The sequence below is a fragment of the Poecilia mexicana genome, unplaced genomic scaffold, assembly GCF_051168715.1.
Source record: "Poecilia mexicana isolate PSO_F unplaced genomic scaffold, ASM5116871v1 scaffold_6, whole genome shotgun sequence".
Lineage (NCBI taxonomy): Eukaryota > Metazoa > Chordata > Actinopteri > Cyprinodontiformes > Poeciliidae > Poecilia > Poecilia mexicana.
This window is the reverse complement of record NW_028263375.1, coordinates 29,943,256-29,957,793: the sequence shown is the minus strand read 5'-3', so window position 1 is coordinate 29,957,793 and position 14,538 is coordinate 29,943,256. Positions and strand designations below refer to the sequence as shown.

Below are 14,538 nucleotides of genomic sequence, written 5' to 3'. Positions count from 1 at the left end.
GCAATAATTACTGAAACAATTTATCGTCCAGCAAAATTTGTTATCTGCAGAATCTGTAAGTCTGTCCTGTCGCTATGAGAAATCACTTTCTGTTCTGCGGAGCTATAGGCTGCTGTCAGGAGAAAAATTATATTTTTATCTCCCAGGTGATCCTATTAAATTTATTACTGCCCCAGTTTTACTACAGAACATAAACCAGCAGTGTTTATGCAGCCTCTGGTTATTAAACAGTTTACACAATAAACAGGAGAAGTTTGTGGGTCGTAACCATAAAAACTGAAAACTGAGTATCTGTTAAACACATTATATGCTGCGGAGACTTGGGCTGTAAAACCATGAAGCAACACAACAGCAGCAAGGGATGGGCAAATACTTGTTGTGTCATTTATTTTTATCATTGGCAGAATTTTTCATTTATTGTGAAAATAACAATAAAGTCTGCGCTCTCATTTTTGCAATCCCTCAAAACTAACAGAATGGTTGGGATTGGATTGTCGAAGAGGTGCAGAGAAAAATAGATTTTATGGGTAATTGATTCCATGGCTCAGGCTATCACCTGCCTTTATATTCCAGTAAGTGATGTCCGCCGGCCACTGACTTTTGGGACATTTTTTCTGGTGGTAAAACAATTCTGTTAATAAAATGAAACCCGGAGATGTAGCTATTATTTAGTATAATTTAGTGCGGTGCGCAGCAGTAAAGGGAGAGTAACGCAGAAAAACTGTTGAAGAATAACTCAAAACAACTTCTATTTTTTTCCTCGCTCTATGTGTCGACTACACTACGCTGATCCATTGCTATAGCAGCTGACTGACAACAACTCCATTAGTGTGTTAGGATTCAACACCAGAAAACATGCTGATATTCCCCACACATACAACAGAATATTCAGTCCAATTTTGTTTTGTTTTTTTCAGGTTTGTCTTTTATTTTGCGAAAATTAATAAGTCTGAACACTGTAGTGGTTGATTAGTTCATGTAAACACCTGCTCTACTGATGACCTGTCAGAGAGTTGGTGTGTGGTCCTGTTTTTCTTACTGATCTGAAACACTGAATTCCACAGCATATCTACATGTTAGGTTGTCAAAGTCAAGCTAGCCTAACTGAGCTAATCTCCTCTCCCTTGATACACATATTTTTTAATTTAAACTCTTTTCTAACCTGTGAAATGTGATACCTTCAGACCTTGCTATCTAGTTGTCACAGTGTTGACTATTTGTACTTTTAAGATTTAGTGCCTCATGTTGACAACTTGAAAGCTTATGCCAATGATAGTCACCGATCTTGTGAGCGGGAGGTCATGTTGCAACATGTCTGTAGAAGAAGCGATTTGCTTAAGAAAGTAAGGAGTAAGGCAAAGAAACAAAACATTTCTATTCTACATCCACTAGTCGTGGAGTCGACTGCTGAAGCTGAGTAAATATCTCCAGGGTTATAAGGGGGTGAGAATGTGAGAATCTGTTATGGAGAATTGAGCTTTAGCACCAGGGTGGATAAAAGTAAATAAGCACTTCTATGTTTAGAGATGAAGTTGGTGGAGACAGTTCAGCGCATTTAAACTGGGACACAGCAGAGTATGGAGAATGTATTCTAGTCTGGTCATATCAGTGAAAATGGGATGCATGGTTTTGCTTTGTTTGTTTTTGTTTTTTCAAATTATACACAGAAATGACATAAACAAATCTTTATATTCCATCTCCAGTGTGTTGTTCATTGTTGTACACATAGCCGGCTAATGCCACATTTGCGTGGCATCTCGTAACGATCAGTGTGAAGGCTTCAGGAGGGCTTCGGAAAGCTGTTAGGAAACCACGCTCCAGTGCCAGGGCTGCTGTAGTTCTGTTGTGGCCCCGTTTTGTTTGTGTACCATCATTAGTCATCATCGCTCGGTTCAAACCGAGCTCCGAGCGGCCCGCTCCCCCAGCGAGACGAACCGCACAGGACCAAGAGAAATCCTGTCTGGCTCAGTGCCGATGCAGAGTGATGTCATCTACATAAACACACACACACACACACACACACACACACAGTCACACACAGTTAATGTGAAGTCACAAGGTGCCTAGGGACATCTTGTCCAGCAAACACTTGTGTGTGTGTGTGTGTGTGTGTGTGTGTGTGTGTGTGTGTGTGTGTGTGTGTGTGTGTGTGTGTGTTGCTTGTGTGTGTGAACAAGTGCAGCCGAATCCGTCATACATACATGGGTAACATGTCCCCCCGCCCCCCTCCTACCCCCTTTATTCTACCTTTCTGTCCCTCATAATTAAATAAAAATAAATGAATCATTCATGAACATTGGACGGAACGTGAAACGCACCTGTGCTTTTAGCTGGCAGCACGTTGCGTAACAGCGGCGTGACTCCTTCACTCCTATGGAATGTACATTAAGCGGCGCCGCAGCAGAGCTCAGCGCTCCGTCCTGCCGTGACACACAGCATCCACTCGCTTTTGTCAGCGGGCGCCTTATCAGACGTGGCATGCTGCCTGCCGAGGCTCTCCTATTTACACAGTCCGCCGCGCGCCGCCGCACACGTACATTGACGCGCACCTGACACGCTGAAGGTACTGTGTGTCACTGCAAGCAAACAAAGCTTGATAAATTGCTCTCTGGAGAAGGCAAGCGGATTATGTGGTCCGCGTGGCGCAGCGGCGGCTACTTGTAGGTGAACGGTGCGGCCCGCGTGGTCCGGGTGAAATGGGAAAAAATGCGAGCTTGGTTAAATGTTTGTTTTAAATGAGTTTATCTGATTAGCGGCATGTACCGTTGGGTTACAAAGAAGAGACGTAACATAGCAGAAATCATTTAAAGGTTCCTAACCCGCTGTGTTTCAAAAATAAACTCGCTTAATGGAAACACTGCAATTTAAATAAACAAACAAACAAACAAACAAAAACTCTGGTTTTTCTATAAAACGTTTTGGCGCTAGGAAGAGTGGTTTTTTGTTTTGTTTTGTTTTGTTTTTGTTTTGGCGGTATCGAAATTGGTTTATTTAATAAAACTGCAATGTCCAGATATTGTGCTAACCAAGAAGAAGACGACAGGATGTAGTTGGATGATGTGGGCATCGCATGATTTTTAATGACTTATTCCACAAACAAACATACTCATCTGGGTTTCTTATTGAATAGAAACAGCGCAATTTCAAAATTGTGCTTGTTTTTTTTTTTTTTTACATCAGCAGAATATCGACAGTCTTGCACATATTTGCAATGGGAATTGCTGCTAAAGTCAGCAAATATATCAGTCTGAGCCTCATAAACACAAATATAGATCTAATAAAATTATGTTTTTCAGAAGGGTGCAGCACTCCTGAAACTGCAAAGATTGTTGGGGCGTTGTCATAGAAACCATCAAATGTTTTGTCACACGCAATCACATGAAATGTGTTGAGAACAAGATGCGAAATAGCCCTCATTTTGTAAAAAAAAATTGAAAAAAATGTGTATTTTAATAATTATTTATATATGGATAGAATTGTTTTATTTATGAAACACTTTCATATCAGAGGGAGGCTAAGATGACTGATACGGCTCCATAAGGAAATATGCACACACCTTAGTTCAAGCCACGACTTGTATTATACACCCAAATATCTGTCCAGGTGCTACAGCTCCATTATGAATAAAGTGGACACCTGCTTTTAGAAGAAGAGTGCACTGAATGAGAAGTATCTCTGCTTCCTCAGCATCAGTTCATCCACCCTCACCCCCACTGTGCATCAGCAAATGCGCGAAAGTAAAGTCAAATTGCTAAAGTACTCCCAGAGTGCAGCACTTATAAATCATTTGTACAAACTCCTCACAGATGAAAGGCCACGTAAAATATTTAGCAACTGTCTTAAGTTTTTTAAGTTTTCCCAAGGTTGTGTCTAAAGGTGAGCACAACACAAAGTCCCACCGAGCAGCTAAATATAGCTCGGCTTATTCTAGTTTTCCAATATGACGTGGAGGTCTCCCTCCGTGTTCATTTTACTGTTTAAAGTGTTAATGTACATTTTCATAACAGGAAGTTGCAAAATCAGCATGCCAAGCTGAACATGTGCTGTAAAATGTGACTCAGAATCAGGATTTTTGCAAATAAGCAGTGATGCATGTCCCCTCCAAAGGGAGGAATCTGAGATGAAATGTTACTTTAAAGCTTAAACCATTAAAATATACGAGTCCCAACAGGAAAATGTAAATGAGAAGCTGATTGAAAAATAACAAGCAAAGTTGCAATGCAAGGAATTAGAGAGGGTCTAACAGAAAAAAAAGCTGGTCTTAGCAGATGGGATGACATGGCACAGATTGCATGAATATGTATAGCACTATCTCGGGAACAAGAAACAGGTGCAAACAGTGAGGCCAGACGACTCAAAATGGCTGAAAACAAAAACAAAAAGTAAGACAAACTACATAATTTAGCAAAGGCTGTGTCACTGATATCACATGCATTTTGAAAGTCATCAAAAGGATTCGAGAAATGCTTGAAGGAGAGACTAGCTACAGGGAAATGGTGTTATGTTTACTGGGAGTTGTTTTCCGCCATGTTTGTGAACTATTCATGGGGACAAGGTTTTTGAAATATAATCCATTCTTGGTAAAAAAAAAAAAAAAAAAAAAAAAAGTGAAACAACTGCATTGTGACACACTTTGGAGTATTTCTCAGACATTTATCTGGTTTTACGCTTTTACAAGCTGCGGCAAGTTGCACACTAAAGAATTTATTTTTTAAATACATGGTTCAGTGCAGATTATGCTGGTAGAATTTCCCATGTGTTTGTATCCTAATATATTACATTTTCTTGGCCTTCCAGATGGCTGTAATTAGCTGTGCACCACTTGTGTAAAAAAAAAAAAAAAAAAAAAAAAAAAATATATATATATATATATATATATATATATATATATATATATATAGCAGTGAATGGAAGCAGCTGGAAGTCTCAAGTTTCTAAAAATTTTACTTTGTGTTTTATTTGATTGTTTAGTGTCGACACATTGTTGTGATGATAACACCTCTATGGTCTGTCTTGAGGTAGTCTCTTTCAGCTAATGCTACATATGATTGAAATAGAAGATTAAATTCTGAAGGTTGTTTGGCTCTGAAACAGAAAAAACAAGTTGTTGCTGCAGAAGCTTAGCTTGGGGAAACATGCAGCAGCAAATTTGATCAAAATTTGACTTAATAAAATGAACTATGGACATCAGCAGATGTTTTCTTATAGCAGAGGACACATAAAAAACATGACAATACACAATTTTCTTATCTGGGAGACTTTATGCTCACAAATAACACCCTCTGTCACCTAGGGGTTGAACGACTACATATTTTGTAAGGTCGACTACATCATGATAATAGTCGAGTCGATGTCGACTAGTCGCGGTGACGTCATAGTGACGTAAGCGCAAAAACCCTTCACAACTACTTGGAGGCGTTATCAGCTATTTTCACGGCAAATATGGACCCCCGCCCCCCCCACACACACACACACACACTCCCCTTCTCCTGCTTTTACTAAGTCTATTATGCAGAATTAAAAGAGCAATAAACAGATCATTCTTCGTGAGCAGGGAGAAAAGTTCGTTGTACAAATTCGGGTCTGACTTTTTTTTGTTTTTTCCCAAACACCGGCTGATGCTGATGATCTCTGGATAGTTACTCGTATAGGAGTCAAATTATCACACTGACCACAATGGTGCTTTTGGAACATCACAAACCAAACTTATTATGAACGGATCCCGTTTGGTTACAGTTGAATTTAACGAAACCTCCTGCTGCTCCTCCGCCCGATGCGCAGCAGGAGGCTCTGCTGACTCAGCAGCTGCTCTCTGAACCGACATGCGGACGGCGGCCGAGATCGCCTCTATCAGATCCTCAGGATGAAGCTTGGATTTAGTTTCCAGATTTAGTTAAACCATATCTTTATAAGAGCGTAAAGCTGTCAGGTTAAAAGCTTCAATACGCAGGGTGACCCTGATCAGTTGGATGGATAAAAAAGCCTGACATCATGACGCCTTGTAACACATTACTGCGGTAGTATTTTTTATTTATTTATTTTTTTAAGGATTTTTTCGGCACTAGTTTATTTGACAACGATCTGACTATAAGGGGGCAGAGAGAGCGGAGAGAGGCCTGGGCCCAGCGAATGGAGGACGGGAGTCGGACTCCTGATTACCGCGGTCTAAAGTCTCTGTATGCGGGGCGCCGCGCTAACCACCGCGCCGCGCAACGCCCCTATTGCGGTAGCCTATTCTGTAATTTACAGTTTGTAATTATTAAATTATTTACATTTTTATACAATTTGAGCTTTCTGACGAACTCACCTAGTCCACCTTCTTTCATTTTCTGGGAAAAAATCTGTTTAGTCATGTAATTGCGACTAGTCGACTGGCCCAGAAAAAAGTCAGTGCAGAGAAAAGAATCGACTAGTCGACTAGTCGACTAATTGGTGCAACCCCTACTGTCACCTTAATGGTCTGAGATTGACTATTCCTGGTGGGTGAAGAAAGAGCTTCCCTATTTTATTTTATTTATTTATTTGTTGTTTTTATGTCCTCCTGTCCGGCAGTATAATCGTCAGAATTGCTATGGGTGCCCAGAGGGAGCGCAACAGATTCACTTTGACCAGTGGAGTATTAAAGCTTTCGCTATAAAACTCTAATTGATATATACTTATAAAAAAAACTTTAGTAGAAATTGCATTGGTTTAGTGGTGGGCATTTATTGGATATAATTTAGATTTATTGGTGTCTTGATATATTCCAATTAAAGCCCCTCAGAACTGTCCGTATTGTCGGGATTGCTACTTTTACTATTTTTCTTTTCTCTTTGTTCATCAATAAATTTATTTTTCAATAAATTTTGATTAATTAGAGCAGGGATCAAAAAAGAAAGGAAGCGAATTGGGGCAAAAAGCTATAAGGAAAAGCAGGAGATAATACAGGAGAGAAGGAAGGATAAAGAGAAAACAAAAAAAAACACCCGAGTAGTCTGCTTCTACACCTGCAGAGAGAGAGGAAAAAAATAAGAACCGACTAAACAACATAAACATATATAACAGCAACGTCACTGAAAAGCACACGCTACTAATTAGTACAAGATGTATTTAGTGGCAACCACAGCCCATTATAGAGTATCTATAATCAGACCCGGTGGCATGGGTGGGCTTTGGGGGGCATTGCCCGTCCACAGAGTCAGCCGTGCCCCCCTGGACTGGAAGCTGTTTGCTGTTTTTACCTTAAAGTGGCCAACTTCTCTGTAATTCCTTATTGATATGATACAGTAGGGACTTTCGCACTTCCCATATCTGTGCCTTCTGTCACTTTTTTCAGCAGTTAAAACTGTTTAATAATTGTTAACACGTCATAACCTGTTTTTCCGAGCCGCCTTTAAATGCAACATGTGCGCTAAGACGCTCTCGCTGGGTTTACACCTGTGCAACCTTGAAGGAGACCTGCTGCTGCTGTGCAGAGCTACTCAGGTGTGTTAGAATCATGGCAGCAAACCAGCAAAACACAAAGAAATTTTCAGAGTTTTTACCCCAAACTAACCAACTGAGTTCAGTAAAGCTGTTGGATGCAGGCAATGCTAGCTAAATGATGACTAGCTAATACCAATACAGCACCTTAGGCTTGTTAACAAGTAGCCTGTAGGCTACTGATGACATTGTTTATGTTCAAAAGTGTGTAGTAGTTGTTACATTGAGTAATTTTTCTGGAAAAAAGGTATTTATATGAGTAGTTTTACTGCACTGCACATTTTTCTTTTACTTGAGTAATTTTGTTATTGCAGTGTATTCATTTTGCCCCACCCAAAATAAGCCGATGCCCCCCTGTTAAACTCGTCTGGAACCTGGGTTGCATCAGGCCACAATAGAATGTTCAGTCAATGGGTGCGTTCACACTGCAGCCTGAAGTGACTCAATTCCGATTTTTTGGCAATTCCCATTTTTTTGCCGGGGCCGTTCACACTGCCAGTAAAAGCGACCTGTATGCGTTCTGCAGTCTGAACGGGCAAACGACCTGAAAGTGTCCCGCATGCGCAGTAGAGGGTGCAATAGCGTCAGCGTTCTAAGTGTTCTGCCAACCGCCATAAAAAGAAGAAGTGCTCAGTGTTTGCGGAAGTAAACATGGAGGCTAACAGTGGAGCTTAGCTTACATATTTGAAGTTGTTGTCCGGCCGGAGCAGCATATTAACAACTTAATCCTCATATAATCCGTCATGGTTGTTGTTTTTCTTCCCACTTGCGCTTATCAGGACGCAGAATAGTGAGATTTGTTGTGAAAAAGTGACGTTCAGTTCGGATGAATGCAACCTGGACGTTAGGTCGCATTTGAATCGGATACGTATCGGATATGGGTCACATTCGAAAAAGAATCCGACCTGTGCTGTTCACACTGCCATGAAAAGATCGGATACAGGTCGCATTACGTCAAAAAAATCGGAATTGAGCCACTTCAGGCTGCAGTGTGAACGCACCCAATTACATCAGCAGTGATGTCATCACTCTATGATGCCACAAAGGAATCTCTCTCTTGAATGTAGCTCACAGACAGCGTTTTCTCAGACCTGTTCCACAGTTCTATCGCGACAGATCACTCTTCAGAGCACGTTCGAAATTAATCGAAACAAGCAGGATATTGATTAGACATGAAGCAACAACAGATTGTTTGTGAACATGAAGCTTTTCCAGCTAAGCTTTCATGGGTCGACATGGTGGATCTCAACATCCAAGTCGACTACGACGCTGTCGTTTTCCCTTTTGAAGAAGACACAGACAGCCCCATTGAGCCGGAAGTTGAATCAGAGATCCAGGGGGAATCAAGTCCTTCCGGCAGCTTTGAGACTCCAACATCACTGGAAGTCGAGCAGGAAAGAAGTCCCTCTGCTGGCTTCAAGATTTCCCCTTCAGTGGAAGTCGTGGAAGAGACTAGCCAACACATCCGTGATCTCACAAAGCAGGTAGACGATCTTAAAAGAGAATTGCAGAGTAAGACATTTGATCTCCATGAGGAAAGAGACCGAAGGATTGCATGTCAGGCTGAAGTAAAATCACAGCAGGAGGAGATTAAAAAACTGCAAAAAATGTTAGAAAAAGAACGTCACATGCAAGGTAAACGTGAACATGAAAGAAACGTGAACGAGATTACAGATGTGTCAAAGGTTTATTGCTCTTCCAAAGGTACAGCAGACAAGACCATTCTTCAACAGCTGGAGTACTTTAAGAGGGAGGCTGAAAAATACGCCTCCCGCAACAAAGGTTTGATAGAAGTAATGGTTGAAGAATACAGAGTGAGACTGAAATATGAGGAGCAGCTCAAAAGTCACACAGAGCAAGCTTCCAAATTCAAAGAACAGGAGGAAACAGTGATATCGTTGCAGGGTCAGGTTGCAGACCTGAAGATGAAGTTGAAACATGCTCTGGAAAATGACCATCCTAGAGTCTCTGCCGAACCAGAGTGCCCCCTGCAAACAGAAGGCTCCCTACAACCAGAGCAAAGACAGACCTTCAAGTCACCGGGGGTCTCCATGAATAGCCTGGCTCGGCCTTTGCGCCAACTAACTCCCAGGTTGCAAACAGAGGAGTCCATTCAAAGAGAGACCTCCAATCAACCAGGGAGGTCTGAGGTAAGACAGATCTCCAATCAACCAGGGAGGTCCGAGGAAAGACAGACCTCCAATCAATCAGGGAGGTCTGAGGTAAGACAGATCTCCAATCAACCAGGGAGGTCCGAGGAAAGACAGACATCCATGCGACCTACCTCCACTGGTTGCATGAAAGGTGTGAAGGCCAGTCTATGCCCGGCTAAGCCTTTACACCGACCCACGCCCAAGTGGCACTAACCTAGGTCACTATCTAAATCCAGGTTTTGCTAAAACTGGGCATTAAGGAAATTCGAGGCCTTATGCGAATTTAGGAAATAAAAACAGACACAGCCCTCGATGCAAATAAAATTCCTGACTCCAAAATCAATGGAGAAAACACAAGATGAGTTTCAGAAATCAAAACAGCATAAGAAACATTCATCCTATATAAAAGCTGATCAGATAAAATTTCTCAAAAATGAATTGATTAATTGGTCTCTCTAAATTGTCCTAAGGCACACTGTCCTACATGTTTTAGAGGTTTCCCTGCTTTAATGTGCCTAATTCAACTGATTGCAGTTCAGCAAACACCTGTTAATCAGTCATCGATTGAAATTAGCTGGACTGAAGCAAAGAAATACCTAAAACATGCAGGGCAGTGTGCCTTGAGGACCAGGGTTGGGAAACACTGTGTTAGATGATGGATGGATGAATATTTGTTAAAAGTGACTGACAGTAGAATATGAAACAGAGAATCTGTGAAAATCACTCTGACTCTGCTACTGTCCAGAAACAACCAATCAGAACCAAAAATTCTCTGTTGAATGTTGTCTCAGCACATTCAACACATTAGACTACTAGTGTAGTGAGGATATGCAATTGGCGGAAAAACACCCTAACATTATATCATCATTAATAATTTGTAGAATGATTTAGAAAACTAAATGCAATGCAGGTTTGTCAAAACTATTCAGCCCATATTAGAACTTAGCATTGATTTCCCTTCATTTTAGTAGCTGTGATTTTGCCTAACCTAGACATTTTCCCTAACCCTAACCCCACCTAGTCTATTCCTAACCCTATCATTAATTAAAACTTAATTCACATCTTAAATCTAAATGTTACCCTTGACCTAAAGCAATGAGTCCATCATATTAGGACACCAGACATATAATGGCTCATTCACACCAAATCCGTTTTGAGCGTCAGGTGTATCTGGTTTACATTCAAAGCCTATGTGGAGGCGTGTCGAGGGCCGTTGTGGCGCGTTCCGAGCGTCTAGCGGCCGTTTGGATCGTTTGACTCATCAAGCACGTCCAACGCTCCACATAGACTTTGAAGGTAAACCAGATTCACCTGATGCTCAAAACGTGTTTGGTGTGAATGCATCATTAGAATGTTCAGTTCCTATGGTAACAGTGACATCAGCAGTGATGACATCACTCTTTGATGCATCAATTGAATCTCTCTCTTGAGTGTAGCACACACACTGTTTTTTTTTTCAGACCTGTTCCTGTTTCAGACTTTTAAGTTATAAGTTATGAATCTTCTGCAGGAGCTGTTAAAATTATTTGAAGGCACAGAATCAGCCCAGTACAGGTTCGCATTCTCAGGTGAGAGAGACTCACCTGGTATAAAGTTAATTTTTTGGTACTGGAATTACACTGAAGATTAATTCGTTTAATCAAAGCATATCATGAATACGTGTTCATGTATTCCATCTTAAGTTCAAAGCATACTGTTTTTTTTTTGTTGCTTTTGCCACTACTAGATGATATTCATGTAGGATATAATATAAACAGCACTATTCAGAGATGCAGTGAGTTTAACAGATATAGAGGGGCCCAAAATCAAATTCCACTTTGTCCCCATGGAGGCTTTGACATCTCTACAAAACATATTAAAGATTGTGATTGTAGCATATGTTACACACACCAGGACTGGTGTCAGTGTAACAGATGCTGATTTTCCTGTAAAAAGTAAAGAACAGGTAGGAGTGATGAGGCAGAAACAAATCTGTGCTTCACTAATCCTCCTGGAATCTGTTCTGATTAAACATTTATTAAACATTTCCAAACAGCACCATCTCTGATCTTTCTTCAAAATATCATTGTGTCCATGTTATTTTCATTGTCATTCTATACAATATTTATTCCTGTAATAAACAGTTTTAGATCCTTTAATACAAAGGTACAGCTTATGTCACACACTTAAGTCTCAGAATAACTGCCATTTGTTACCCCATCTGCTACTGCATAAGGAATATCCATATATTTGTATTTTTTTATCTGTACACCAACATGTTCACAGACACAATATAGCTTAACAGATTCGATTCATGTAACATAAAAACAATCTAAACATCATAACAATATTAATTACTTTCCAACAACTTCTAGAACAGTTTTACTTCACAGCTGATAACTGACGGTATATTAAACAATCTGTACATAACATCAGATTGCAACAGCTCCTGTGCAGTAGCTTTATACCTCAGCTAACTAGAAACGCCGTCGATCTTTTTCCTTCCCGGCGCCCGTTAGTTCAGTTGCTATGACAACGGTAAATAAAACACAAAAGGATTTTATAATCACCTGGATCCAAACAGCTGTGAGTGTGTAAATGTGTTTGTGTATAACAAGCTTCTCCATAAGGACGTTCAGTAGTGGGTGTGAGGATCCACAGGATCTTCACCTTCTTACCATTTTACTTTCATGAAGTTCACCTACTGCGTTAATGCACAGCGGGATGTTTGGCAGGCGGTGGGGGGGAAGCAACAGCGCTCGCTCCATCCTTTTTTAATAAGCTGCCACACATCCACAACGCCGATAGCACCCCCCTAAATGAACCCTGCTCCGAAAAGCTTTTATTGCCGCCATCGCAGAGCTCCTTCAGCGATAAGTAAAGACGTGCCCTGCATTTATGCTAGGTGGTGAGCAATTAAAGCCTGTGTTCACTAATTTGTGTTTTGGTTGCCTGATCTGTCGCGATCCGCAGCTCAGATCTTCCTCCTGCAGCCTCACTCCTCATGTGTTCTCTCCTTCCTCTGCTTTGCAGGTACGACTTGGACTGCAAGAGTGACAACCTCTCTAAACACGTGAGTTTCTCCTTCGCTGGCTCAGTAATCAGTCAAGTATTCATTTTGACACAACAGGACCATATTTACTTGTTGCTGTACAAAGGCAGCATGATTTGAAACCGAGTGTTTCGCCTAGAGGATCACAGCGACTTTTCAAGATTGAAGGAATGTAGATGAATTTTACACCGTGGTTTTTTGGCATTTTTTTCTGTATACTCCGGTAGCCAAGCAACGATATTTTGTTGCCAGATTCACTGTCGTGTGGTTGTGCAATAACAAATCAAGTCTAAGTCTATTAAACCTGTAGTTAGTTCCACCCTTTACTGTCACTTCCCGACACAACTTTTAGCAGCCTGCTGCTCTAGTTTCACCTATCTTTCCTGCTCCACCTCTGCGCTAATCTGCCGTCCTTTCCCCTCCACGCCTCCCTCATCTTCGTGCTCACTGCCAACTGCTGACGGAGCTGCTATCCTCGGCCCGATAGCCCAGCGTGCCCTCCGGCTTCCACTGTGCGCTCCGAGCGGTGCGAGAGCATAAAGCTCACTCAAAGCAAGAAGGCCAGGGACGCTTGGCTGCACCCTGTCGTTACTGTGGATGTGTGGGATTTAAGATCTGGCACTCGGTGGTGGCTCCATTGTCCAAGCAGAGTCCATCCACTGTCGCACAGCTATAAATAACTGGAAGAAGGAGGGGAAAAAAAATGATAGAAATGCACACGAGTACAGTATTTCCAGTGGCAGCCTTTGAAGATGCCTTCATCCTCCCGTCAAAGCAGATGCACAGAGCGCTTCCCCGCCATATGGCGTGCATACCTTGCGTGAAAATAGCCGTAAGGGGAGAAGTGCAAAGAAGGGGGTTTGCTTCAGAGTAATGAAGGAGATATGAGACGTTGAGTTTTTTTCTGAGTAATTTACCACTGTCTGGTGAATTTTGTTACATTTCTTTCTCTTCTAAAATTGGTATGCATTGATATTCACAGATGCTTGTGGAAAAAGTAAACTAATCATGGAGCACCGACAATGCCCTGCATTGTCACATTCACTTTGTCCCATCTCAGCTACAGACTTCAGAGTCTTTTAATGGAGTTTAGTGCAATAGACCAACACAAAGCTGTGCATCACTGTAAAGTTGATTGGAAGGTATGCGTGGATAAAAAAAAAAGTTCTGTAAATGAAAATCATAAAATGTGTTCTGTGCGTTTGTATTCAGCCTTCTATTCAAAACACCAGTGCAATCATCTGCCTTCAGAAGTAACCTAATGGGGTTTTTTCTGCAGAGTTTTTTTAGGTGCCTTTAATTGTGTGGCACCTTTCATAATCAGTACAATAATAAAAAAAAGGCTTTACAGGAAAATAAAAGAACAGAAACATGACACATTGATGACGCAAAATACTTTAAAACAACAATAGTAAACCATTGAGCCATCACAAAAAAGGTTAGTGTTTCTGGACATCTGCAGTTTCTGACCTTCCACCTCACAGAGCAGCTCTGTCCTGCTACTCCCCCACTCAGCTCCTTCAGACTAGCCAGCAGCAATTGGCAAACACCCGGTTGAACTGCGCATCAGTTGAGCTCATTATAGGAGCTTCTTCTCAGTGGAACGCTGGTAAAAACGTTGTTAAAAGGTTAACAGAGGAGCCATGTTGTGATAACTTTCTGAAGCAGGAGTTTCAGACAAGCAGGAGTTTTTTTTTTTTAAAGAGACAGAGGCCCAAACTCAAGGTGCTAATTACAAAGTAAATTTTCATTTAAGTCATATTTTTATTATAGATAATCTTTTTCTAACAGCTGAAGTGAATATAGTTAGTGGATTGTGCTATAAAATGTCACTATGTGCCTGGAAAACACATAATGCTGCCCCTTTAAGAAGTTACAAAGGGCAGGCAGTCA

General features: G+C 41.2%; 2 protein-coding genes across 2 annotated transcripts in view; both read left to right on the top strand.

The window, feature by feature from the left end:
• The window catches only part of LOC106920738 (copine-8-like), a 91,083-nt gene that overhangs the window by 26,208 nt on the left and 50,337 nt on the right, over positions 1 to 14,538 (top strand). The window contains exon 5 of the mRNA XM_088006566.1: positions 12,627 to 12,666. Within this exon, the coding sequence (XP_087862692.1) occupies positions 12,627 to 12,666 (40 nt within the window). The remainder of the gene's footprint in view (positions 1 to 12,626; positions 12,667 to 14,538) is intronic.
• On the top strand, positions 8,634 to 9,827 carry LOC148159493 (uncharacterized). The gene has a single exon (XM_088006699.1). The coding sequence runs from the start codon at positions 8,634 to 8,636 to the stop codon at positions 9,825 to 9,827; it is 1,194 nt and encodes a 397-aa protein (XP_087862825.1).

What these genes read in the sequence shown, in the direction of transcription:
- LOC148159493 (XM_088006699.1), top strand. Translation starts at nt 8,634, where the DNA reads ATGAAGCAACAACAGATTGTTTGTGAACATGAAGCTTTTCCAGCTAAG.